This window comes from Arvicola amphibius, chromosome 2 (assembly GCF_903992535.2).
Source record: "Arvicola amphibius chromosome 2, mArvAmp1.2, whole genome shotgun sequence".
Lineage (NCBI taxonomy): Eukaryota > Metazoa > Chordata > Mammalia > Rodentia > Cricetidae > Arvicola > Arvicola amphibius.
In genome coordinates this window covers 74,417,590-74,445,562 of record NC_052048.2, presented here as the reverse complement: position 1 = coordinate 74,445,562, position 27,973 = coordinate 74,417,590, and the positions used below count along the sequence as shown (strand labels likewise).

Below are 27,973 nucleotides of genomic sequence, written 5' to 3'. Positions count from 1 at the left end.
TCGGCGAGCAAAGCGCCTTGCTAGCTAGGTTCCGGGGGCCTGGGAGTGTCATTGGGGGATGACCGCAGCCCTAGCTGCTGCAGCTGCTACCGCGATCATGGTCTCCGGCAGCAACGGCCTTGCAGCCGCCCGCCTGCTGTCGCGCACCTTCCTCCGTGAGTCGTGCCGGGACTCTCTCCTCCAGCTTTCCGCAGCTCTCGGGCTCCACGTCCTGCCTCAGGCCCCAGCAGGGCTCTTCCAGGCGGGCCCTCGGGAGGGCCAAGGGAACCACGGGGCCAGACCCCAGTGGCAGCTCTCGGGGGTGGAGGGGACTTTGTCCGATTGGGCGATGGATCGGTCGAGGCCAGATTCTGGGAAGGGCGTCCTGCAGACCCGGGAACATATTCTAGCCTCTACAGTGACGAGTGACGGGGTGGAGGTGGCGTCTAGGCTGGACCTTCCTTGGAGCCAAGGGTGAAGAAGAGAGAGGTCCGGGATGAACTCTGCTGGGAGAGTGAGCGCTAGGGTTTAAAAATCTATCCCCTGTACCAAAGAGTCCTGCACGTGGAGTTAACTGGTCCGTTGTGTGGTAGGGCCAACGGAAAGGGGGTTTCAGCGACCAGAGTTTGCTTGACCCTGTGGGTGCGCAGAAGCTGAGGGTTAGCAGACACTTTCGCCACTAATGTGTTTTTCACTAGTAATTGCTAGCTAGGCTCTATGAACACCACAGTTCCTGAGAACTAATCTCCCAGGGTTGCTACTCTTCAGTAATGCTGACTCTTGAAAATTATTTCTGCGTCCAAAGTCTCTGTGTTAAGTATGTAAGGACAGCCTTGGAATCGTTCACGTCGTGTCTGTAGTCTCGCTAATCCATTCATGCTTGTACAATATTCCTTTAAAAAAACGATTTCTCACCGGCTGTGATGGTTCATGCTTGTAATCCCACTCTGGAGGCAGAGGCAGGTGGATCGTTGCGAGTTTGAGGCCAGCCTGGTCTACAGAGTGCCAAGAAGCCCAGAGCTGTTACACAGAGTAGCCCTGTCTAGAAAACAAAGCAGACAAAAACCAAGCATCCAAATGAAAAGACTTCTCAAGTAATGTTTCCAGTCACATGAAAATAGAAGCATATTGCAATGAATCCGAGAAAGCGTGGTTTGTGAAATGCAGCCTTGTCCTGCCTGTTACTAACAGGAGAAATGATTGCCAGTTAAAATTGTGATGAGCGATTGGTTGTCAGATATATCCAGATTTAAGAGATACTAAAAACTGGTGAATGATTTGGCTTCATTGTGCAGAATCAGTGAGTCAGTTGAGAACCTGTGAATAGACACTCCGACAAGTATTTCCCCTCTATTCCTTGTTTACATTTTGTTTCTGCTGCTTCTTGCATCAGATAGTGAGATTTAGTTCCTTTCCTGAGTATCCTAAAAGTGTTCAAGGGTAAGTGTGCACACAGTAGCTGTATTTCATTGCCAAATCGTTTGAGGACAAAGGCTTTGCCAAATAGGAAAGAGTTGAGTTTATTTGGGGTAAGTTTTCTGGAGCTTTTTCTTGAACGATTAAAAGGATACAGAATGTGTTCTAGATAGAAGGAAAGGAGGGATTAGTTGTACCAGTATAATTGCTGTTGTCGGGAGGGTTTGAACATTAGTGTGTTGGGTATGGGGCTTATCTAACTGAATTGGAATCATTGTGGGTTAAGATGTAGAAGACCAGATGTATACTTTAGTCTGGTCGATGGGAACACCCAGCAGAGTATGCTCACCTACACACTGGTGTTCTCTCCTCCTCCTCCTCCTCCTGCTCCTCCTGCTCCTCCTCCTGCTCCTCCTGCTCCTCCTCCTGCTCCTCCTGCTCCTCCTCCTGCTCCTCCTCCTGCTCCTCCTGCTCCTCCTGCTCCTCCTCCTGCTCCTCCTGCTCCTCCTCCTGCTCCTCCTGCTCCTCCTCCTGCTCCTCCTGCTCCTCCTGCTCCTCCTCCTGCTCCTCCTCCTGCTCTTCTTCCTCCTCCTTTTCCTCCTCCTTCTCTTCTAGAAAGTCACAAATTACTTAGGTTAAAATAACTAGAGATGATAAGGAATCCCACCTCCCACCCTTAAATGTTAGCTGATGCCACTTTATGTGTTGAGGTCCCAAGTTTCGCAATGTTGGTTTAAGTTAAAAAAGATAAAAAGGCAAACAGACCTAGGTGCTACAGGGCCCTGTTGGAGGACAACTTAGAAATGCTCAGCTGCTTATGAAAGAAGGGCAAGAATCCTGTTGCTGTAAGGAGGATGGATAAATGGGAAATGACAATCATTTCTGATGAGAATGTGTAAGATTTTATAAAGCACCACTGAGGCTGAAATGAAGTCTTAAAAGAAACCTAAAGTGTGGTAGGATCTTTTAAAGTATATCACTTGGGAGTTTCTGTAGATCATATTTTCAGAATAGTAAGAGCAGGTAATATTTTGATCCTTAGAATTACAGTATTGGTGTCAGAAAGTAGACTTTACAATCTGGTTAGTTCTAATGTTTTGTTTGGCAAACGAGGAAACAAACGCTGAGAATTTCCCAGGTAGTGTCCAAGGAATCTCAGAATCCAGGTCTGCTGGCACTGTGCAGTGTGCCTTGGGACGCTTGACCCTTCTTGTTAGAAGCAGGACTTCGGCACGCTCAGTGACCTGCTCGCAGGAACTACTTGCCTTTCTTATATCTTTGCCAAGTTACACAGGCTGTTTGTAGACTCAGAGAAGCATTTGGAAGTGTGTGGAATAAGAGATACTCAACAGTTTATTACCGTTTCTAGTCTGCTGCTGTTTATATCTAAGAACTGCCTTTATTTCAGAAATAGAAGCCTGTATGCAAATGCCTTCCTTGATGTAGCCCTGAGAAAAGTAACTTGGTTTTCCGGCCTCTTAGTTGCTTTATGGCAACACTGAAGTTTAAAATGATTTCTCCTATATATAGGAGAATAATTTGAGTTTGCCACTTGGCAGATATTTTGTCGTGTTAAATCCATTTATTGATTTTTACTTTATAACATTTATAAATTGGAATGTCTTCTCATTGTTGATACATTATAAAACATTGAACACATATCCTTCTGTTTACACTTAGTTCTTAAAACATGAGGATTGTTTTAAATTTTATGAAGCATAGTGCTATGATCAACTAAGATGGTAGTATCGAATGTATCATTAAGATAAGTGAATACAGAGCTTTGTCTTTAGAATTTGGGGTAAGTGGGTGCTAAGATAGTCCCATGTATTGTAGGTCTGTTGTATAAGTTTCCTCTGCCATTAAAATACCATCCTGCTGGAAAGCTCCTGAAGCAGGAAGGTAGACAACTCAAAATAGCTTCAGGAAGGCCCTAAAACTGACCAACTTCAGGAGGCTCCTTCCTGTCAGAGTAGACAATATAAGCTGAGCCTCCCGGCAGTCAGAAGGAAGCCAGGCTACAAAGACTGTCAGACAAGCAAGGCCACAGAGACTCTCAGAGAGCAGGCTGGCTTCTGGGAAAAAGCAGAAACCAGACAACCTGCCTGGAAGAGGGTTAGACCAACCGAGGCACCAGGAAAGGACACCCTCCAGCCCGCTGAGCAGCCTGCCGGCTGTGCAGTGTGCTCCAGGTTCCCAGCTCTGTGAGCTGTTACCCGTGCTGCTACCAGGCTTTGGTGGCACAGCTGTCTTTGAGAATTTTCCAGTCCTGTCAGTAACCCCTCACCCATATTCCTGAAAGTAACCCCAGTAAAACTCATTGGTTCACCCAGTTGTATTTTGTTGGTATTTCTATTTTAGTCTGCCCTGGGCTCCCTATCTGGGCTAAGTAGATGTGTGAGTTGTGTCTCCTTGGGAGAAGTTTTGTCACAAACAAGGTCTCCTCATGTGGGGACCACTGTAACTTGTATTTTGTATATGTAATTAATGGTTAAGCTATGTTTAGGACGCGCTTGAGTGTCCCCCAAGAGTTCTCATGCCAGGTGTCTCTGGTGCGGTGAGATCTGGCAGGCAGTTAGGTCACTGCCATCACGGTGCCTAGAAGAGATTTCTGGGAGTCTGGGTTACTCCTGAGAGTGAGTTGACATACATGGCTGTTCCATGTGCTTGGACGGCACCTTGGCCTTGTGTTATTCCCTTGCTGCCCTTCCACCATGTCCTAGTTACCAATGGCTGAACAGGTAAGGCTGCTCTGAGGTAGTGGTTCTCAGCTCCTAATCATAATATTATTGTGGCTTATGGCACTTCATAACTGTGATTTTTCTATCATTATGAATTGTAGTGTAAATATTTGTTATGTAGGATATCTGATATGAGATCCCTGTTAAAGGGTGGTTTGACCCCCCCCCCCCCAAAAGGGGTTGCGATCAGAACCACTGCTTAAAGTGTGAGCTGAACAAAGTGGTTTTCCTTGTAATTAGTTACTTTGTTCAAAGTCACTTTGTTAAATCAGCCTCAGGTGGGCCAGTACAGTTAAAGTTTACCTCTGTTGAATTCATGAATTCAGACTTATCAGTAAAGGAGGAACGGGGACTTAGTTTTCAGGGTTGAGTTGAAGAGGATTTTCATAAGCAATCAGGTTATTGAGTAGGGATGCACTGGTCACAAAAGGCCCTGTTTAGTCCCACCTGGCAGGGCTCTTTGGCTATATATATTGCAGCATTAATAGCCCTGGGCATTTTATAATACAGCCACTACCTATAGGAGATAGGACTGACAAACCCATCTCCTCCGTGGAAAGCATCTTCCTCAGCACCCAGTCCTTTTCCTTCGGCAGCTTACTTATTTCAGTTTGTCCTTTTATGGTTTCGTGCTTCTTCGCTAACATTTGGTTCTCTTACAGACCTAGGAGGCTTCTGTGGGTAGGACCTGAGTCTTGTCTTAAGTAGTCAAGAGCTTTAGCCCCTGGTGGATAGCTGCCACTGGTTCTTACAGCAGTTTGCTCTGCTCACTCTGGAGCAGGGATACTAATGCTAGTAAGGTCATGATTAGTGATGCCACACATATTGTGCCCTAGCCACTGCTCTACATGTGGTTTATAAACTTATGTACATAGCCAATGAGGGACGTGATAGTATCTGTATTTTTACAGACGTACAAATGTTCCATGAAAAGATTCCCAGTTTCTATGTGAATGCATCAGCCTGTGACGCAGAGGTTTATTTGTGTAGAATGTGCATGAGGGCAGGCCAGGGAGATGGCTGACCACACAGGTCTGACGACCTGAGCGCCATCTGTGGAACCAGGTAAAGGAGTAAGGAGAGAACTGACTCTGCAGAGCTCTTCTCTGACCTCCCACGCTGATGCTAATTCCTGTCTGTCTGTCTGTCTGTCTGTTTGTCTGTCTCTCTGCCTTTTTAAAAGAATGTGTATAGAGAGCATTTCTGGGTGGGTTTAATTGATTTTGAAGTGTGAACCTTATATTCTTTCTTTAGACTAGTGGTTCTCAACCTTTCTAATGCTGCGACCCTTTAATACAGTTCCTCATGTTGTAGTGACCCTCAACAATAGAACCATTTTTGTTGCTACTTCATAACTGAAATTTTGCTACTGTTATAAATTATAATGTAAATGTCTGTGTTTTCTAGTGGTTTTAGGCAACCCCTGTGAAAGGGTCATTTGACTTCCCTTAAAGGGTTGCGACCCACAGGTTGAGAACCACTGTTTTAGGGGAAGCTTTACCTTTGTGCCTATGTAGGGTTTCAGCAAAGTACACTTTGATGCCTCGTATACAGCCGTCATTCCATGGTAACAGCACACCCTCCTTGTACACAGCTGTTAGCCCATTTACAGACGAGAACACTAGGCTAAGGAGATGAAAAGCATTGCCCTGGTTTGCACTGCTGAAGATCACAGAGCATGAACACTAGCCAAGCCTGTCTGGTTCCTAGGAGTGATCTCAGCTGCTCCTGGGAACAGTACCAAGGCTATGCTGGCCAGTGCTAGAGTCTCTGGAGATGGCCCAGGTTGTGGCCCTGATAGTTCTCACCGTCGGCATAATCATGGCCACCTTCAGGCTTTCCTGCTTGCCTGCTGTTTAATTTAGTGTGTTTGTTTTCTCTATTAGTAAAGTTCAGAATCTCATTGTAAGTTCCTCTATGACTGCCCACTGCAGCTCCTCACTACAGAATGTCATCATTGGTATTTCTTGTTTATGGCCTTTATGGGTAAATCTGTGAACTAAGGGCAAAGATGATCTGAGTAACATCCCTGGGCTCTGCTGCACAGTGCAGTGGGATCAGCCTTATAGGCCTTGAGTCCCTGTTGTGGGATCTCTTGGCTCAGATCAGGTGCTTGGCTGTTCCCTGGGAGCCAGAACTTGACTGCAGCATGGCCCCTTGTTCAGCATAGTCTGGTTCAGGGCTGCAGCTGTCTATGTACATACGGTGCATCTGTCTGTGTACATGCGGTGCAGCTGTCTGTGTACATGCGGTACAGCTTTCTGTGTACATGCGGTACAGCTGTCTGTGTACATGTGGTGCAGCTGTCTGTGTACATGCGGTACAGCTGTCTGTGTACATGTGGTGCAGCTGTCTGTGTACATGCGGTGCAGCTGTCTGTGTACATGAGGTGCAGCTGTCTGTGTACATGCATTGTAGCTGACTATGTACATGTGGTGCAGCTGTGTACTTGTGGTGCAGCTGTCTGTGTACTTGTGGTACAGCTGTCTGTGTACATGCATTGTAGCTGACTGTGTACATGCGGTACAGCTGTCTGTGTACTTGTGGTGAAGCTGTCTATGTACTTGCATCATAGCTGACTGTACATTGGTGCAGCTGTCTGTACATGCAGTGGCTGTCTGTACATGTGTTGCAGCTGTCAATACATGCGGTGCAGCTGTCTGTGTACAAGCAGAACTCTTCTTCCCTAGAAGGCCAGGCTGACATCTGGGCTTGTGCCTTCCCTGGAGGATTGGCTCTCCAGACACCCCTTCTAGTAGGTGCTTCTTCAGCTGTGCACTTGAGGTCTGAGCACTAGGAAGTAGGAAAGTGCTCAGAAGTGGGGGAAGGTGCTGAGACATACCTGAGGAGATAGATTTGCTCTGGAGCTGGTTCTCACGGGCTCCTCTGAGTTAGGAAGGTGACCTGGCTGCTGTGAAGAGGTTGGGACGGGCCATAGAGAAGACAGGCTGAGTCTCTGTGAAGGTTTAGAAGGCAACTCCTAATTGTGAGTCATGTGCTCTTGGACTGACTTTCAAGTAGGACTGGGTTATGGTGACTACTTACGCTTTTTCATCTCCCTTGAGGTGGGTTGCCAGACATAACTTAGGAATGTGGCTTTTTGTTGGTTTGTTTTCATATTTCTCTTATCTACTTTAGAACTCATTTTATTTTCTCTGTTTAACATGTGTGCATTTGAATCCTATATCAGAAGGGCTCAAACTAAGTGATCTTGGGTTGCATCTTAGGCAGATTTATCCCACGACTTAGCCTTTCCTGCACTGCTCTTCCTAAAGGGTGCCCCAGCTCCCCTGGTGCTCACAGGTACCGCCGCTCATGGCAGAGTCGGGTGCTGCACTTGGTAAACATTAGAAGGAATAATTTCAGAGTTTAATTGAAACCCTTAAATTTGAATCCCAGGTTCCCTTGGGAATGAAAATTACAAATTTCAGCTTTTCTTTCTCTGTTTAGAAAGTAGTAGTAGATTGTGCTTCTCCGTCACAAGGGGTGGACGCCTGTGTTTGACTTTCTAGTTTGTGTCTGGTGTGCCCCTGTCTCAGGAAGTGGTCACAGCACTGCTCTTATGTTAGATAGAAGATTAGTTTTGGAAAATTTGGGTTATTAAATTTCATTCATGGGTCAGAGGTGTGGGAAAATTGTAACGTGTCCTGTTTTCTTCACTTCTCAGTGCAGCAGAATGGGATACGGCACAGCTCTTATACAGCTTCCCGGAAGCATCTCTATATTGACAAAAACACGAAGGTCATTTGCCAGGGTTTCACTGGCAAGCAGGTATGTGCATCTACATTTTTATTAAAGTGCAGACTAAAGATGTAAAAAAATATTTTCTGTTTTTATTAACACAAAAATAGTACTATATGTATGATTGGAGTAGAACTATGTCGTAGCTCAGAAAGGGCTGTGTGTTAGGAAGGCAGGCGGTGTCATAAGCCTGTGAGATGGTGACTGTGTTTAAACGTAGCTTGAGAACGCACGGGATGACAGTGTCGGAGACTCCCCGTCTTTCAGCAAGTACAGGACTCCTGGTTTTCCTCCAACACTGCGAGAGACTTCAGTTCCTTTGAGTACTAGGTAAATAGACTGTCGAGGAAACCTTGTGTTCAACATAGAATCCACTGCTCAGTATGAAGAAATGCACAGATGCAGAGAGGCTCCTGGAGAGTGTGGGCAGATGAACCCGCAGGTGACTTTTCTCACTGGGTACCCTCTCTGGGGCAAGTGGTCGCTGAAGAAGACAGTGAGCAAACTTGCTCTTAAGATTGGAATTGGCTTTCATTAGTTTCTATTCACATCTTCTCCCTCTCCCTACTTCTGTCTTAGAATTTGCGTAAGTTGAAAGGTACTGTGAATTGATTCTGCAATAAAACCATCATAAGAGTCTCTTTCCCTCTTTCCAACCATTCTGCTCCCCACAGTCCTCTGTTAAGTTGGCATTTGTCCTTCCAGATGAAAATACAGGCACCCCAGTTTTCTGTCTGAGGAGTGAGATGGTAAACGTCAGTATTTCTCAGTTTAGAAAAGGCTGTGAAGTTGTTGTCAGTGAAGAGTGATCCTGGAAAGGGCAGGGTTGCTGTTTGCTGTTGTGATTTATTTCTGTTGTCTGTGTGTCTCATTTTAGAAACACACGTACAGGTACTTTGTATTTACATAGTACATCTTTTACAGCATTTGTGCTGTCAGATTGTTCTGATCCAGTGTAATTTACAAAAGCAGACGCAGGGCAGGCACAGTCTCACAGACTGCCAGGCCTGAATCTGGAGGGTGCTAGCGGAAGGCCAGCCAGCTCTCACAAATGCCCGTATACAGACATCCTCAAAAGGAATATTGCACATCCTGAGGGAAGGAGGTGTGAGCTGTATTTTTTTCCAAGTATAGTCTAGTTTTGTGTATGCTACATTAGCATATAATCAAATTATTTTTTAAAAATGATTTATTTGCTTATTATGTATACAGTGTTACACCTGCATGCATGCTTGGAGGCCAGAAGAGGGCACCAGGTCTCATTACAGATGGTTGTGAGCCACCATGTGGTTGCTGAGATTTGAATTCAGGACCTCTGGAAGAATAGCCAGTGCTCTTAACTGCTGAGCCATCTCTCTAGCCCCTCAAATTCTTGAGGAAGTTTATTATACTTTTTTTTCCCTTTGAACTTCATATGCCATTCTTGTGACACTTTAACCTCTGATATCTTTGTAAGAGCTGTGTTCTATATACAAGCACTGTTTGGAACTGACTCTGCTTCCTACATTCGGGAACGATTTGCTAAAGTCTTTTTATTCAGCGTTGGCCAGCCTGCCTGCCTGCCTTCCTTTTTGGGGGCAGACCCTCACTGTGTAGCCCTATCTGGCCTAGAACTCACTGTGTATATCAGCTGGCTTTGAATTTATGGAGATCTGACTACTTCTGCCTCCTGAATGCTAGTTTTGGGGTCTTTTCACTTCCCTTGTGTTTGCATTTTTAGTAATTGTGACTCTTAACAGTCTCAGTTTCTGGTTTTGTTTGTTTGTTTTTGACTAAATATTGAGCTAAGTGTCACAGAAGCTTGTGGTTCGTCACGTTAGTTCCTTTCTCAGTGCGCGCCTTGTTGGGGTAAACCAGGAATGTTTGTATGTTAGAGTGGATTCTAGCCGTGCACATTTCCAGGGTGCTGTGGGTTCTTTACTGGCTCATATGAGCTGCAGAAATAGTTCCTGGTCTACACTGGTGACCATGAAAACTGCGAAAAAGCTTCCTTTGCATGGGAGCACCCTTATTTAGTCACACCGCAGTACGAAAGGGCGGATTCACTGTTACTCAGCTGGATGTGTAGTCCAGGCCACTGCCTCTCAGACTCAGGAGTCAAGGACCTGTTAGGGGCTTTCTGATCCAGTGTGAATCGGTATTTTTGTGAAACACAGTAAACATTACAATAGTGTCACACTGTTATGCTCGTGACTTTTGTTCTTCTTTTCCTTCTGTCTTACTCACTTTTCACTCTTGATGCGTTGCTCTGTAGAGCACACACGAGAGCGGAGCGCTGACTCGGCTCTTTCTAAACGCCATCCATCACTAGCTTCAAGCTAGTTGCTTCATTTTGTTTAGGGCCGAGTTTGCTAGTATAAAAAGAAAAGTTTAATTAAAAAACTTCCAAAGTCCTTAAATTCACAATTTTTATATTCAATGATTAAAAACTTAAGTAATCAACTCAGTACTCTTAGGGCCTGTCACATCGACCCTCCCCTGTTGATTGGTTATTGTTGAGTGTCTGCCATCACTGTCTTCGTGGAGTGTACCTCTCAGCTGAGAGGAGGAAATACATCAGCAAAATTCATGACTGAATTATGTGGTACTAGAAAGTCTAATCACTATGGAGGAACAAACCGGGGGAAGGAGAAAGAGTATGTTCCGTGTGGAGTCATGTGGCTGGTGTGGGGGAGAAGACTTAGGTCAGGTGGTCAGGGAAGGTTTGCTGTCTGAGCCAGGATCCAAAGGAGATTGTGAGCGAATCCTTGAGATACCTAGGGGTGTTTTATGCAAGATGCACATTAAGCCCTTCAGGCGGGCACATACCTGCCGTGTGGAAGCCGCAGACAGGCATTCGTGACAGTAGATGTGAGCTGATAGATGCGGCTCTGCCGTGAGGGCACATGGCATGCTAACTTTCACATTTAGTGAGCTAGACAGATGGAAGGATTTTCCTCAGGTTTTATAGGATAACCCTTGGTGATGTGGGGAATAGATTCAAAGGGAGCAACAAAAATAAGCTACTAGGAGTTAAGGTGACGTCAGCCAACACAGTCCCCAGCAAAAGGTAGGAGAGAGACTGGCTGTTTTGAGTATACAGTGGTGAGATTTACTAATGGCTATAAATTCAGGGTTTAAGAGGAAGAAGGTGTGTGTGACGTCATACTTTTAGTCTGAATATCTGTGGGAGTGGAGTCGTCATCAACAGATGGAACAGATTGAGAGGAGGGCGATCAGGAACTCAGTGTGAGTATGTTCAGTGAGAGATGCCTGCCAGCTCTGTAGATAGAGATGCTAGGTAGGCAAACGAGTGTGTGACTGCAGGCAGAGGCTCGGCTAGTTGTGTGAGGAGTGCGAATGGCAAGGCTCACCATGTAGTTTTTGCTTGCTGCCTTGGTAAGGGTGGCATCACAACAGGCATGAACTGAGATAGAAGGGAAGAGGAGAACAGGAGGCAACAGAGACCTGAGTGTTGGTGGGTAAGAATCTCCCAATCTCTGGAGCCATTGTGTTGTGCTTGTTACAACTGGGTCGGTGTGTGTGTGTGTGTGTGTTTGTTATGGCATGTTGTGGGAAGAGTCTGGGAATAAGGCTGCCAGAGAGAGTGAGTTACAGGGAAGTGTCGGGGAGGTCTGAAAGACTCGCTGCCGATTGACTGACCCTTAGTTAAAGTAGACTAGTTAGCACAGCTGTGGGTTTTCTCGAGTTACTGTTGTTAAAGTAGACTAGTTAGCACAGCTGTGGGTTTTCTTGAGTTACTGTTGTTAAAGTAGACTAGTTAGCACAGCTGTGGGTTTTCTTGAGTTACTGTTGTTAAAGTAGACTAGTTAGCACAGCTGTGGGTTTTCTCGAGTTACTGTTTGTTAAAGTAGACTAGTTAGCACAGCTGTGGGTTTTCTTGAGTTACTGTTGTTAAAGTAGACTAGTTAGCACAGCTGTGGGTTTTCTCGAGTTACTGTTTGTTAAAGTAGACTAGTTAGCACAGCTGTGGGTTTTCTCGAGTTACTGTTGTTAAAGTAGACTAGTTAGCACAGCTGTGGGTTTTCTCGAGTTACTGTTGTTAAAGTAGACTAGTTAGCACAGCTGTGGGTTTTTCTCGAGTTACTGTTGTTAAAGTAGACTAGTTAGCACAGCTGTGGGTTTTCTCGGGTTACTGTTTGGCAGTGGGTGCGTGCATGTGTGTGACGGTGAGTGTTGGTGAAATAGATTAAACCAGCTTGTGCTTTTGCTATGCATGTAATTTAAAGGGAAAGGCCAGGGTTGGACAAATGTAGTGATCCATCCTGGATTTGCAGTTGGGCAAAGTGTGGTGCAAAGAGATGAGGAACAGGGAAAATGGGATGGCCTTTTAACAAGCAGTAGGGCATTTCATATCAGCAGCCAATTTCAGCGGGGGATAGAAAGGACCTTCAGTGCTCTTGGCTTTGCAGAAGCCAGTTTACTTCAGTGCTGACGGCAGTGCTTACTAAGTGGGGGAGAGTGCTGGGCTCAGGCTGCTGCTGGGAGCAACTATCGTGGTTGGTTTTCTTTTCCCAAGTTGCTGAGGTTGCCTTTGCTTCTCCACTGTCTCCTTCTGCCTTTTTCATGATCCTGTGCTTTTTCCTCACAGGGCACCTTTCATAGCCAGCAGGCCTTGGATTATGGCACCAAACTCGTGGGAGGAACCACGCCAGGGAAGGGTGGCAAGACACACCTGGGCTTACCCGTCTTTAATACTGTGAAGGAAGTAAGTAATGGCTTCTGGGTTTGTGGAGAAAAAGCAGCAGGGCAAAGACAGGCGTTCCGTGGGTAAAGACAGGCATTCCGTGGGTAAAGACAGGCGTTCCGTGGGTAAAGACAGGCATTCCGTGGGTAAAGACAGGCGTTCCGTGGGTAAAGACAGGCGTTCCGTGGGTAAAGACAGGCATTCCGTGGGCAAAGACAGGTGTTCCGTGGGTAAAGACAGGCGTTCCGTGGGTAAAGACAGGCATTCCGTGGGTAAAGACAGGCGTTCCATGGGTAAAGACAGGCATTCCGTGGGTAAAGACAGGCATTCCGTGGGTAAAGACAGGTAGGCATTCCGTGGGTAAAGACAGGCGTTCCGTGGGTAAAGACAGGCATTCCGTGGGTAAAGACAGGCATTCCGTGGGTAAAGACAGGCATTCCGTGGGTAAAGACAGGCATTCCGTGGGTAAAGACAGGCATTCCGTGGATAAAGACAGGCATTCCGTGGGCAAAGACAGACATTCCATAGGCAAAGACAGACATTCCATGGGCAAAGACAGGCAGGCGTTCTGTGGGTAAAGACAGGCATTCCATGGGTAGAGGGCTCAATTATGTGCCTTTTGGGAGAGTCGCTTGCTGTCTGAATGTCCAGTAACCTAGAGAAATTGGGAATGTGGTAAAATCCAGTGCATGAGTTTTGCTAAAGATGTGCACCATCTGGTCATCCTCATGCCCCTCTTTTTTCTCACTGGGCAGGGTCCTTCTTCCCAAGGACTCGCCTTCTTACTTTGAGTCTTCATGTGTGTGCCCCACTGAGTTTAATTGGAGTAGTTTGTCTGAGCCTGAACTGGGGGCTACTTTTTAGCAAGGATACCTTATCAGTGGCTACAGCCCTGAAGAATAAAATGGCTCTCCTTCCTGCAACAAATGTCAACTGCTGGTAGTCCTTCGGGGAGGGGAAGGCCTCATGGACCCCTCCCCAGGCTTCAGCATCTGCATCTGTAGACTGGGATAATGGGGTCCAGGAGTATCCCAGAAATGGATTCCTGTGCAGAGCCTTCACAGGGCTGCTGGGGAGTGGCTGCTGCTCTTGCAGTCAGAACGCTGTGGCTCCAGGACTTCCATTAGAGAGGGAGGCATGGCCACACTGAAAGGTGGTTGGAGAATTGGGCTGGGTGGTACATGGCTGTTAGTCCCAGCAGAGACGGGCAGATCTCTGTGAGTTGAGGCCAGACTGGTCTGTATAGAGAGTTCAGGACAACCAGAGCTACATAGAGAGCCCCTGTCTCAGAAAAACAAAAACAAAATGCCAAAATCAGATGATGAGTAGAAGAATGCACATGCGCCAAGACCACATGTGGAGGATCAGGTCATGACCATAGAGAGCACAGATCAGAGGGACACCCTTAATCTTAATACCTATTTAAGCCTCATTCTTACTCTGTTACCTTGTATGTATCTACACTTGGTGTGATTTGTTGATTTCTAGTAAGAATGGATTAAGTAAAATGTCAGGTAAGAACACTTCACTTAGTTGCTGGAGAAGTGGCCCAGTGGTGAGGTGAGAGCTCTTGGTGCTCTTCTAGAAGACCCAAGTTTGGTTACTTTCCAGCACCCACACCTGGACTCCTGACAACTGCCATTATTCAAGCTCCAGGGATCCAGTATCCTTTTCTGACCTCTGGGGGCAGGCACAGGTATGCATACATGTGCATACACACACACACACACACACACACAAATATCTGTATTAAAAGGAACAGTCTACTTTCACCGTTTGTTGGTAGTATTTACCATAGATTTAAAATAGGTGCTTAAAAGCCAAGTTCTGAGCTCTTGGGTTCCCTGGCTTTTCTAAGGTCTTGCAGAGCCTGAAGCTGGGTAGGTGCCACTGGATCTTGTTAGTGAGTCTGGGGAGGAACAGTGATGCTGTGCATGGTCCCAGGGAGAAGAGAGCACAGGTGCAAATTAGGCAGTGCTCTCAGGTTTACTGTCCTTTTATAGGGTAAGATGTACTGAACCTTTTAATTTCCAGTGACATTCACAGGGGACAGAAAAGAGTCTAACCGTGTCATGGACTGCAGAGTGGGGAGAGCCTGACCATGACCCCTTCCTAGACACTAGTCAAATCAGGTTGTCGAATGCATTTTATTTATGATTCAACCAATTGTGGTCAATGTTTCAGGCCAAAGAGAAAACAGGAGCGACAGCTTCTGTTATTTATGTGCCTCCTCCTTTTGCTGCTGCTGCCATTGATGAAGCAATTGATGCAGAGATTCCCTTGGTTGTGTGCATCACTGAAGGCATCCCGCAGCAGGATATGGTACGGGTCAAGCACAAACTGACGCGCCAGGGAACGACGAGGCTGATTGGGCCAAACTGCCCTGGAATCATCAATGTGAGTGCAAAATATGAAGGAAGCCATATTTAGTCTTTGTGAAGCCAGACAGCTTTGAGTCAGTTGAAGCATGTGTGAATGCATGTGTGCATGAGAGAGAGAGAGAGAGAGAGAGAGAGAGAGAGAGAGAGAGAGAGAGAGAGAGAGAGAGAGACACTTTAGAGTTAGAATGTTCTTTAGAACTTTTCTGAAAACTGCACTTTACTCCCCTCCAGCCCGGAGAATGCAAAATTGGCATCATGCCTGGCCATATTCACAAGAAAGGAAAGATAGGTGAGTAAATTTGTTACTTTCTGATAGAGTAAAAAGTGAAAATTTCATCGTTCAAACTCACAGGGAATTGTGACTAAATAAATGTGTGACCGTAATAAATCAAATTCATTTACAGTGAGTCAGTGATCTATCCCAAATTTAATGGATCTATTTGAGAATTGGTTCTAATTCTGTAGGTTCATTGATGATCTGGGGAGGAGAGTAGTGACTCCTTTCCCATTCAAACTCTGAGTTCTGTGTTTCCTGTATCCGTAGTGAATGTCAGCTTCTGGCTCAGTAGCTGTCTGCTTTATGTGGCATTCACCACCGTTCCTTTATCCATTTTCTCTGTGGTCACTTGGGCTGTTTTTAGGTTTGAGCATTAGGAACAAGACTAAAATACGGGCCTTGCTATGGATACACTTTCATTTCTGTTGGATAAAATTTACAAGAACACAGCTAAGTATGTTAGACTTTTAAAGAAGCTGCTGGAGAGTTGTAGGAGCTGACTGTGTATTCTCGTCAGTAGAGAGCCCAGTCACCCTCATCTTCAGTGTTCTTGTCTTCCGTGAACTTATTCTTTGGGGGATGAAATGGTATTACGTTGGGCTTTATTTTCTGTCCCTGATGACTGACGTTGAAGAGTGCCTTCTTCTTTACTCTTGATTAAGAGGGTGTACTTGGAAGAGCAGACACACAGAGACAGGAAGTGCAGGGGTTCACCTCACAGTCTTTAGTCAGTTGGCTAGTCTGAAAAGAGCTGGCACACAGGTCACTGCTCCAAGGAGATGAGGTTCCTGCTCCAGGCCATCAGATTCCTAGAATAAAGCTATCGGCCTAAAAACCAAGTTTTACTGGGTGCTGGTGGGGGTATTAAAACATTCACACAAGAGGTTTTCAAGGTGGGAGATAAAAGGATTTTAATTCCTTGTCCTTAACACAAATTTTTTAGGATTTGATGGAAAAGTCTCATATTTGACATTTCTTATGAAGTCCTCTTTTTCTGTAAACACTCTTTTCTTCAAACTCATTAAGATGTGCTAAGAAACTAATCCTGAGGTAGGCTTTTGTTAGCATGATTTCAGGCGAGCCCGCCTTCCCAGGGATGGTTCCTTGGAGATTTACCTGGCCCTTTGGAATGCTGCGTCTGTCTCCAGGCCAGAGTTTCTGTTCTCTTGACTGGAAGTGGTTTTCTCTTATGGCCTTCATTGCAGCTTTAACATTCCCCCTCCCCAAAGAGGTAACTAGAATCTTCCAGGAACCAGATCAGAGATCAGAGCTCCTAAAATACTTCTGTCCTCTGGTGGGGATGAAGCTACTAAATGTCCAAATCAAAGTCCATTTGAATCTCTTGGGCTCACAAGAGCCTCCATCTATCGGGCTCCTTGGTTTCCTTAGCTTCTAAGGTTGGTCTCCAGGGTGATGAACTTATAATCTGCTTTGCATGCTCTTTGATAACTGCTAAAAGTCTGATATCTGTCCTATGTGGCTTCATAGAAGTTACAGCTGTGGACACCAGGTGTTGTCGTCTGGATGTGTTGTGACCTTTCCTCTGTCCACAGGCACAGATTGCTGCTTGGCCTCCTTTGATCCCACTTAAACATTATGTAGGCTGAGATCAGATGGAACTGTGACTTCCCATGTTGGCAGGAATTTAAGACCTTTGACAATCAATTTGTTAAAGTAGTTAATCCTAATTTAAAACACTAGTAGCCTTGTGACACTTCTACTAATTAGAAAATTAGCTTCTGGGCAACATCTTCTAAGGCATTCAGATTTACTCATGTCACAAGACTGACTTTGTTGCTTCTATCAGACCCGACAGAAAGATTCCCAGGTTCTTTGAGGGAACTGAAAGTTACCTAGGTTATTTTCCCGTTCTGGATTGTCTTGTGCTCAATCCTCTTTATGGAGGTTTCTTGCACTGAGTTTCATGTCAAAGGCAAGTTTTATCTTTAGGATATGCTGACCACCAAAGGACTGCTTTGTTGTCTCCATAGCACTTCTACCTTTGGCTTGTGCACAGAGTGGTTCTTGTTCCTTTCCTTGGGCTCTCCCTGTATAGTCCAGAGACTTCCAAACCTGGATTCTTTTGCTAACTTGGAGGATGCCAGAGGCCCAGTACCCAAGAGCCACCAAAAAGGATCTGGTAGGCTGTGTTTCCCCTAGGAGGGGATCTGAGGGACTACCTCAGGTGAGGTAGTTTCCTGAAGTGAGCCTCCAAATTATTAGAAATAATTTTGGGGTCACAGTGAAAGAGACTACCATTTCAAGGGAAGGCAAACTTTATTCCTAATCAAGAGGTACACTTGGTAAGAGTGAGCCAGGAACATTTTTCCATTACTGTTTCTGTGTCCCATCTGAAACTTATTTTGCTTGCATTAATCTCACAAACTTTCTCAAAATGCCTTGGAAGATTGTACTGTTACTTGTTTGGTTCTTTAAGGCCATGACCAATCCACAATTCAAAGTTAGCTGTGCTAGTCTTAAATTAGACTGTGCAGCTAACTTTGACGGATTGTCTGTAGTAAGAGCTGGTGGCAGTGTTCATCTCTTCCTGTGACCGTAACTATCGTTGCTAAATCAGAACAGTTGTCATTGTGGGACATTGCTGATGGTGTAGTCTGCAGAATTAGGTTAAACATCACACTTTTTGTTGATTACTTTCTTCTTTGAGCTTGTCAGCCCTGCTGCTAGTGGTTCATAAGGAAGGGAGGTTACAGGAGCCCTACTGGGCCTGCTCCATACAGCCTGGTGCCTGTTTAAGTAGTGTTTATATTCTTTGGTCTGCTGCTAATAGTTTGTAGAATTTGCTACAATACCCAGAGAGAACAAAATAGTTACCCATAGGTCACTGAGGCTACTGAGTATTGTCTTCACCAGCCCTGACCTCAAGAGGGAAGGGAGTCCGTGTTCTTCTGCTGTGCTGTATGGTGACCCATTTAGTGAAGAAAGTTGTTCTTACTTGGAAATATTTAGGGTCACATTGTGGTACATAAGGCATAACGTCTCTCAATGCCCCTCTCTTAAGAGCTGTAGGAAGCAGAAACAGTAGGGAGACTGAGAGAAGCGGATCCCATCTCAGTCCTGTTGGGGCAGTCCAGGAGGACCTGTGTGGGAAAGCAGCACTCAGACTTTGTGTGGCTTTGATGGCTAGTTGGCATGTTTGTCAGAGGGTGGAAGGGAGGCGCTCCATTTGAAGCAAAATGAATGGGAAAAAGTGGGGAAGCATGAAGGATAGTGGAGGAACAACACAGTTCTTTAAAAGAAGGAAGTAGTAGGAAACACATTAAGGGATAGGCCAGGGCTGTGGGAAGGAGTTGTGCTCGGGTAGGGAGTTGGTGCAGAGTTCTCCATGAGCTGAAGTATTGTCAGGGACTGTGGGTCTGGGCAGCCGAGAAACAAATGATCAGTTTCCACCTACAGTTTGGAACTCATCTAAAGAACCGTATGGTGGCATGCTGGAGGTCCAGGCATGCTTGCTTCCAGTGTGGCTGTCTCTCTGAGTCCATAGGGCAGAGGTGTGTTTGCATAGATCACATATGTCATGCCCATGAGTATGCAGTGACAGAGGAGACACAGCACTTTGTCTAAGACTGAACACACTGCCCTGAAGCTGAGGTTAGCTGCTGGTCATGGTTTTGGTGTTAGTGAGACAAGAATTCTCCTACCTATATTGGAGGTCATACTCTAAGGACAAAGTCTTATCCAAGGCAGGACATTCAGGGCAGCAACCCATGGACTTACTAGAGCTGTCCAAGCCTCAGACTCAATGCTCTGATGTGTTTTATGTGATGTTCAAAAACTTAATGCTTTGTAAAAACCAAAGTTAGTTAAGCTATATAGAATTAGGAATCTCTGCATTGCGTATCTGTTCTTGTAAGGACTGCATGGATTGCTGCGTGGCACTAGTTGCCTGGTGAACTCGACTGGACCCTTGCTGCTGCCCTTCTCCCATAGATCTTGGTTATGAAGTTAGGTGCTCTCACCACAGGCTTGGTGCAGTGAGGAAGTTAAATGGGAGGCTAGCAAAATCCAGAGGAAGCTTGCCTATATATTGTGTGAAAATTCTTACAAAAATAATTGTGGGGAGGGTAGACAATGTTAAATACAATTAATGCTGTTTTATGGTTTGGTGGCTAGGGTACCTAATGAATACTTCCTTTTTTGTCTTCATCATTTGAAGATATAGTTGATTAAAGTGGCAAATTAAGATGTGAATTTTTTTACAATCCTGTGTTAGTTTCATTACCACCTGGCAGGCTCTTATCCACACAATCTGAGAGTTTTCATTCTCTTCCTTTTAAGGTATTGTGTCCAGATCCGGCACACTGACTTACGAAGCAGTTCACCAGACGACCCAAGTTGGCCTGGGGCAGTCCTTGTGCATTGGTGAGTGCTCGGCCAGAGTCTTAGTGGAGTGGAGCATCCTTAAGGAACAAGCACAGTGACAAGAACTTACCAGATGGTTTATAAGAGGCTTTTATACCATTTTAGTAAGAGGATGTTACGACCTTACATTTACTCTGCTGAAGTGTGGTGCTTTCTGTACGTTTGGAGATTTGGTTTCTAGGTAGAGGAGCGCACACTGTAGTACAGGTGGCTGTGGGATGGGCACGGTGCCCAAAGCATCACTAATTTCATTTGCGGTGAAGACATGGCTCCTCACATTTGGCTTTCTGTTATCACAGTTTGTTCTGTGTTAGTGAATTTCTTGCCTCACTGTCTCTCTGGGCAACCCCCGAGGTACCTCTGAGCCAAGGCTGAAACATGTACCTTACTGGGCAGAGAGTCAAGGTTGAGGATGGCTATACACCCTGCGGTTTCTCTGTGTGTCATACAGCACTGTCTGACACTGTAAAAAGTCAGAGCAGGTTTTACTGAGTACCTGTCTTTTTTCTTTCCTTCCTTTTCTTTCTTCCTTCCTTCCTTCCTTTCTTCCTTTCCTTCCCAAAAACTAGATAAGTGTCTCATTTTAAAATCTTCAAATCCTCAGAATAACTTTTAAAATTTTATTAAAAGTACCTTTTTATAATAAAAATTATAAAAGAGAGCCCTGCAATATTTGTATTATACTCTAAATAAATTCAAATTGGAAACATGAATCAAGTCTATTTGCAGGACACAGTGTTAGGCACGAGATCATTTGGTGTCATGAAGACTAAGAACGGGGTTTGAAACAGATTTGCTATTTCCATCTTCTTGAGATTCAGTTCTTGTAACTGGAGGTGATAATGCCCTTCCACAGAGGCTGGGCATACGCTGACGCCGGGTCTCATGCTTGTGAGGCAGACGGACTTGACACCTGGCTGCCACCTAATCAACAGTTTCCTCTTCTCAGCTTTATTTTTGAAAGATGTGTTGAAAAGTGAAAATCATTCTCATCCTCAACAAGTCTGTAATTTTAAAACTAAAACATTGTCAGGCAGAGAGTAGGGAACATTTGCTTCATTGCTCTCTAAGTTCTCAAATGTCATGTGCTCAGAGTAGAGCACTGTGTGCAGGCTCTGCCATTTCCCAACTTGGGATCTGCAGGGCCAGAGAACCTTCCATCCTGTTGCTCACTGACAGTGGATCTTCAAACTTAGTCTCTGTATCGCTTGTCAAGAATTCCTCTGTGCAAAGACACTTGCTCATTATTTAATCTTCCCGTGTGGTGTATGTCATGCAGATAGCTGACTCTGTCAGAGTAGTGTTTTCAAGTTCATTACATACATGCTCAAAGAAGTAGAGTCAAGAACAAGCGTCCAAGGGAGACTCACTCCGTACACACCCACTTTCTTACAAGGCACACTTGTTAGTGTGGAGTGATTTCATGGGTTGTGTAAAGAGGACTACTACTTACATACATACACCATTGTAAACAGAAACAAGTGTCATTTGTGATCTTTGAATGTTGAAGAGTAGTGTTGCAATCTGAAAATATTAAAGAGAAAGGGTACAGAGAATAAAAACTGAGTTAGAATATTTTCTGACCTAAGTTCCATGGTTCATCCTTACATTTTGACTAATACTGACATCCTTTGACCTTCTCAGGCATTGGAGGTGACCCCTTTAATGGGACAAATTTTATTGATTGCCTTGATGTCTTCCTCAATGATCCAGCCACAAAAGGCATCATACTGATTGGTGAAATTGGTGGTCATGCTGAAGAGCACGCTGCCGAATTCCTGAAGGAACATAACTCAGTAAGTTTGTGTTTGGAAGAATCCAGGCTCTGCTGCCGACTGACACTGGGGCTTGCTTTAGAAATTATCTTTACTTTTTCATGGCGTAAGCTACCTTTAAACCTAGACTTTCTAGTCTATAACACTCAGATAATTCTAGATTCTGAGCTCGTCCTTTTCCCTGCTTTCCATAATGCTGTTGTCTACTTCTCTACTTTGAACCTTTCTCCCCAGACATCGCCCCACACTGCGTAGCTGATACATTGGCCTCATGCTAAGTGGAGAGAATTCAGGCCGTGGGTGGAAGCCCACACCTGACTTGAGTCTTAAATCCAAGGTCCCTGGTGTTCTTTCTAATTCCAAGGGAAATAGATGCTCTTTGTCTTTCTCAAGGTTGACCCTTTAAAGAACCTTTCCTTTATAGCCTTCTCGGTGATCTTTCCCTCCTGCTAGTTTTAGTCTGTGCTAGTAGAAAGGACTCAGCTCCATAGAGGCAGAATAAAGCCTTTCTGTATCTTCCAGGGAAGGCTTCCCTGTTGCCTCTGCCTTAGAGTTAAATCAGTAAGGAGCAGTGCACTGCTGTGTCAGCTGTTTCGCTACAGAACCAAGCTGCTCTGTTGGGATTTGGTGGGTGAGGGGCGAGGGAGGAGATGCCACTGTCCCAACCCCACTGTGTTCTGGTAGGTGTGTCTGAGAGCTAGGCAAGCAGGAGAAGGGAGATGGGACAGGTGAGGTGGCTCAGAACTTAAGAGCCTTGCTGCTGTTGCCGAGTACCTGGGTTCAGTTCCCCACTCCCACGTGTTGGCTCACAATTATCTGCGAATCCAGTTCTAGGGAATCTGGTGCCCTCTCCTGGCCTCCATAGGTACAAGCACATTACTTAATGAACATGCATACATGCAGACAAAACACTCATACACAATGAAGTAAAAAGTAGAGAGGGGAGAGAAGCTCCCCCAGTGCTTGTGGAAACCCAAACAAATGAGGAGTGCATGGGTGAAGTGAAATAGTGAAAATGGCCGTGTTAAAGGAGCCAGTGATGCCACCTGCAAGCCTGGCACAGTGTTCCTTCAGTTACTTGTGCTTCCGGGAACTGCAAGGACTTTCTAAGCGTTGTTGATCTTCTGTGGGATTTCTAGTTGTTACTTGGTTGCATTTGGCGCAGCCGTCCCCTCACTTCTGCATCTCATTCCGTACCGATCCTCCCCTCCCTACACCCCATCCCCACTCCCAGCGGTCTCCTTTCTGTTGAGCACTTTAGCATTGCTGCTTAGGTCTTCCCATTGGCACAGGCCTGCTGGAGTGTGTGTGTGAGGTCACAGAGTCTGGAGGACGCAGTAACATAGGGACGCAGTCTCGGTGAATCGAGCTGCCGGTACTCTCCTGATGTGTTTATAGAGGTTTCCAGGGGCCTCCACTTAGACTTCAGGTTTCCTTTGTCCTCTGGGTGCTTCTCATAGTTGTCTCCTTGTTCCTCCTCCCCATCTGTTTCCTGTGTCTGTTCCTAAGCAGTGTGATTAGGACACACAGCTTACATGGTCCTATCCATGGGACTCTTCAGTGCTGGCTTTCCTTCTCTTACCTCTGTGTCCACTCAGTGATAGGTCCAGAGTCAGAGGTCTCGCCACAGTTCCCCACGGCACTCTGCATTGTGCTTCAGCTTGCTTACTTGGACTGTCCCAGAAATGCACTTCCTGAGGTCTCTGCTCCTCCCCAGCCACTGGTTTCCCCCCCCAGGCAATGGTATCTTGTTTCTGGTAAAACCAGTCAGGGTTTCCCACTGCACGTGTTGTGCTTCGGATGTGAAGTGTCCCTGTAAGGTCACGTGTGGAGGGCTTGGTCCCTGGCTGGTAGCACTGTGGAAATTCTGGAACCTTAGGAGGTGGGCCTGGTTGGAGGAAACAGGCCACTGAGGCACGTCCTTGAGGCATTACTTTGCCCTGGCCTCTTCTGCTTCTCTCCGCTTGCTGACTGCAGAGACGTCAGCAGACCACGTTTCTCTGCCACACACGTACCATAGTGGGGAGCATGCCTAGTGTGGTTGAGCACACCTTCTGAAACAGTGAGCGAAGTGAAATCTCTCAAGTTGTCCGTTGGCGTGTGTGTCACGGTGAAAGTGTGACTCTAGGCCCCGTTTGGCACATGCTCTGGCTCCTTGCAGACCCCCTGCCGCCGCCTCAGACCCGTGCCCCATATGACACGGTCTCTTTGGCACAGTCTCTAGAAAGCGCTGAGTGCTGAGAGATAAGCAGGATAGGTTTTTAGCTGCTATCGTAAGTTCAGAAAAGTTTGAAAGTTTAAGTAAAAACTGACTTCTCTTTAGAAAAGATCAGATACTCTGTTCCACTGTTAAATTAATATTAAAGTGTATTGGCTCCCAACTCTGATTCCATAGCCAGTTTACAAGTTTAGTGGGAAACATGCACATTTTTTCCATTTATTATTTCTGGTTGGGTTTTGCAGAGTTTGTTTGTATCTTACTTATTTTTTTATTGGAGAATCTGATCTGTATGTGGTTCAAGGTTAAGCAGCTTAAGACAAAGTGTTGCATAAAACAGATCATACATGGTGTGGCGTAAATAATAAATAGTGTCTGCTGAAGGTTGGTGCAGGCACATGGGGGGGGGGGGGACAGGAAGAGTCCTCCTGGGCTGTGCTGAGTACGCTGAGCCGTCGCAGCCAGGCTTGTGTTTAGACTTTTTGTATTTCTCATCACTTGGTCCTCATTTCTCACCACTTCCCGCTGCCTCATTCCATTTTTCTCCCCTTCAGAAATCTCCATTGACAGAGACAGAGCGTAATTTTGTTTGACAGTCAAGCTTATAATCCTTCCCTGGTGCAGCAGCATTGCCATTTTAGGGGCTCTTAGGGAGCAGATGAAGTAGAAGTTCATACCACACAAATAGGAGATTCTCATAGTTTGTGCAGGGACCACGGGGGATGAATGAATGACTGGAGCCTGTCTGCTCTGTGTTCTTTATCTCAGGCACTGCAGTGGCACTGGGCTTAGGGAACTGAGGGAGGGTTTCCTGTTCAGGGATCTCATTGCTTAGTTGGAGAACATGGGAAGAAGAGCTCAGCCAGTGTGCTGTGTGTGTGACAGACTCCTGTGAGGGCCAGAGCAGGTCCTCAGGAGCCCATCATCCCTGGGCGTCAGTAAGATGTGGGAGGAGGCAGACAGCTTCTGTCAGGACCGGGGGATGGGTCACACGTGTAAAGCTGCATATGTGCACGGAGGGGGAGGAGCATTTTGAGCCAGGTGCAGAGAAGAAGTCAGGGTGTTACATCTACAGCAGGGAAGAGCTGGGGCGGGGGGTGCCAGGGCTAGAGCCAGCCACAGCAGACCTGCAGAACCAGTGGGCTAGGTCCAGGGATCTGTGTCTAAAAAGAAAGTTGGTTTCATTTAAGAATGTTCCCAGTGAAGCAAAAGAGTTAGTTATTAGCTTTATTAAACTGTGATCCTTGGGTAAAGCTCTTGGTTCTGTGCTTCAGACTTGTTCTTTTTGGATTCCTTGTGAAATCTGACTATATAGTCATGTGTTGCTGTGTGGTGTCTCATGATGGATTGATATGTAATCATTTGATAGTATTTCCTCAACTGCAGTGTAAGCCCAGAGCTTAGAAACTGTTGGTTCCTGTGTATGGGCTTTAAAAATCTTTAATATCAAAATCTAGTACAGTGATAGTTAATGTAAATGAGTTTGTGTTTGGGTTGTATTTTGTTGAACAGTCAGCTTCAACCGTCTTATACGGTAGAATTTTAGAGCAGAAGGAACTAGTGACTGTCGTCCATGTTGTAGCATATACGAAGAGGTCCAGATCTATTAGTGAGGGGCCTGGTCCAAGAACATGCAGCATTAGTAGGGAATGGAGTCCAAGTCCTGGCTTTTCCCTGTGCCCACCACCCTCATCTTTCTCTTTGAGGATGTTTGTTAAGGATGGGGATTATATAATAACTCGACACGAAGTTGTGTAGAAGTTAAACAAGACGACTAGTTGAGCTTGGATCTTAATTTATTGTCACAAGTCATGAAACGGAATTTTCAGGTAGGTGTGCTGTTTTGGTTATCAAAAGAAAGGTTCAGTTGTGTGGAACAGCGCGTGGTGGTGACAGTGCCGGTACTTGGCAGATCAAGGTCTCAGGCAGCTTCTGTGTTGGTGTGGAAAGCCGAGTCTCTTGAAGGAGAGTACTTCAGTGTTGGGGTTGAGGGATGGACTTTTCCTTCCCAAGCCATTTCCTGTTCACCAAGTCATGGATTTCAGGTCCGGTTTGATTGACTTACTCTTCAAGCATTTAAAATGTCTTTCTCTCTCCAGGGTCCAAATGCCAAGCCTGTAGTGTCCTTCATTGCTGGTATAACTGCTCCTCCTGGCAGAAGGATGGGCCATGCAGGGGCAATTATTGCTGGAGGAAAAGGTGGCGCTAAAGAGAAGATCTCTGCCCTTCAGAGTGCAGGGGTTGTTGTCAGCATGTCCCCTGCACAGCTGGGGACCACCATGTATAAGGTGAGCACACAGGCGCTGTGTTCCTTCTCTTTCCGTAGCTAATTGTTCTGATGCCCTAATGCAGCGGCTCTCTACCAGGGGGAATTGCAACCCTTTCGGGGTCACCTAAGACCATCCTGCATATCAGATACTGACATTACGATTCATAACAGTAGCAAAGTATAGTTAAGAAATAGCAACAAAATAATTTTATGATGGGGCTACACAGCATGAGGAACTATATTAAAGAGTTGCAGCATTAGGAAGCTCTCGTGTAAACCTTCTAAGCCAGGCGATAGTGGCACACACCTTTATTCCCAGCACTTGACTTGGGAGGCAGAGGCAGGTGGATCCCTGAGATTGAGGCCAGCCTGGTCTACAGTGTGAGCTTCAGGATATCCAGAGCTACCCAGAGAAACCCTGCTTGAATCCAGAATGCCCCCCCCCCCCCGAAACTGATTTAAATGTAGGCATCTGTTTTTTGTCAGTGACAAGGCATGGTGTCCACAGAAGCATTTCAGAGGTCACAGGCACACTGATGTGCAGCCTGGGATGTGGAAGGGTTGTAGCTCTGTGTTTCATGTTTGGGGTTTCCAGGAAATTGGGATGTAGCCATCTTAACTTCACAGGTGTCTGTTTCTAGAGCGTGGCTGCCGTTTACTAAGGAAGCAAACAGTATAAAGGTGCTGGGAGTCAGGGCCTGAGGAGGGTGGGCCTATGCCTTGCCCTATGCCGTGAACGGCTATGCTGTGACCGCTGTGCCGTGACTGGCTATGCTGTGGCCGCCGTGCCGTGACCGGCTATGCTGTGACCGGCTATGCCGTGACTGACAATGCCGTGACCGCTGTGCCGTGACCGGCTATGCTGTGACTGACAGTGGTGCTGTCCCGTTGCTCGCTGGTTAGAGGAGCTGCATTGCAGCTGCCTTTGCTTTTCCTTTCTAGTAGGATGCTGTGGTACAAAACCCACATCCTCAGTAGATCTGTTCCCTGTAGTCTCTGCAGCGATTCTCAGTATGTCTTCTTGAGTATCATGGTTCTCCCCCTCTCCTGTGTTTTACTGTTTTCCTCTTTGCTTTATGCGAGTTTTAACTTTGGCAAAACAGAAAGAAAGGTAGGTAAGACAACAGCTCAGTATGGCCTTGTCTCTTCACAACAAAACCCTATGTCTTAAGCTGAAAATAGGCACAAATTATTTTTCTAGAAGGGAATAGTTATCAGAGAATTAAAAAATCTGCTGTCACGTGTACTTTGCCCTCATCTTAGGGATTCTAAAAGACTCCTGTTTGATCAAGTCTTTGCATATCTTGCCTTCTGAAGATCATATTCCATATATGAGGAAGTGTGCTTGAAACGCAGGAAAGGGTAAAAAGTAAGCACTTGTTGTAGGGCTTCCCACTCTGCTCCTGCAACTGGAAGGCCATGTCTGTCCCATTGCTCCGGCCTGCCTGCTTACGTGGCTCCTGTTCAGGGCAATTGTGTGTTTTCAGGCATTTCTAAGGTTTTTGACATTTTGTTCAAATTCTAGTTGAATCAGTGTTGAGTTTTATTCTCTGGAAAAGTCTTTATTGCCTTATTAAAGGGCCTGTTGCATTTGCACACATGGCGTTATAGGTTTGGATAAGCAGTGGTGCTCATCAACCCCAGCGTAATTCTGCAGGGAAGACAGGATTATTAAAGCCTGTGGCTCTGGGGTTTACAGGAAGAAGTCAAACTCTGTCGCTCTGGCACTGACGCGGACTGATTTGAAAGTAGTTACCTTGTGCGCAAGAACCCCGTGTCCAGTACATTTACCTGTGCAGAGTCAAGGTCCTAGAGGTGATACTTTGAAGGTCACGGTCCCTTGAATGTAATGTGTCTTTTCTTCTCTCCTGTTTGTGAAGGAATTTGAAAAGAGGAAGATGCTATGAAGGACACAGGTGAAGTTCTCTAACGCAGCTCAAGGACTCACCTAGGCTGAGAGCCAGTCCAGAGTGTCAGCCCCTGCATCTCAGGCTGGCCTCTCAGTCCACGGGAAGCCCAGGCAAATCTTAGAAGTCCTAAATTGACCTATTTTCACTTACTGTGTAACAGAGACATAATAAATCTATTATTTGATTTGAGCATGGT

At 45.8% G+C, this 27,973-nt stretch overlaps 1 protein-coding gene across 1 annotated transcript; it reads left to right on the top strand.

Annotated features, from left to right (window-relative positions):
• On the top strand, positions 1-27,966 carry Suclg1 (succinate-CoA ligase GDP/ADP-forming subunit alpha). Its single transcript, XM_038319086.1, has 9 exons — positions 1-155; positions 7,804-7,907; positions 12,469-12,585; positions 14,749-14,961; positions 15,177-15,234; positions 19,522-19,605; positions 21,250-21,401; positions 25,698-25,886; positions 27,748-27,966. The coding sequence occupies exons 1-9, from the start codon at positions 59-61 to the stop codon at positions 27,772-27,774; spliced, it is 1,041 nt and encodes a 346-aa protein (XP_038175014.1). The 5' UTR covers positions 1-58; the 3' UTR covers positions 27,775-27,966.
• Positions 27,967-27,973: the final 7 nt, after the last annotated feature.

What these genes read in the sequence shown, in the direction of transcription:
- Suclg1 (XM_038319086.1), top strand. Translation starts at nt 59, where the DNA reads ATGACCGCAGCCCTAGCTGCTGCAGCTGCTACCGCGATCATGGTCTCC. An exon ending in TCACAAGAAAGGAAAGATAG is followed by an intron (nt 15,235 to 19,521) that starts GTGAGTAAATTT and finishes CTTCCTTTTAAG; the next exon opens with GTATTGTGTCCAGATCCGGC. An exon ending in TGGGGACCACCATGTATAAG is followed by an intron (nt 25,887 to 27,747) that starts GTGAGCACACAG and finishes CTGTTTGTGAAG; the next exon opens with GAATTTGAAAAGAGGAAGAT.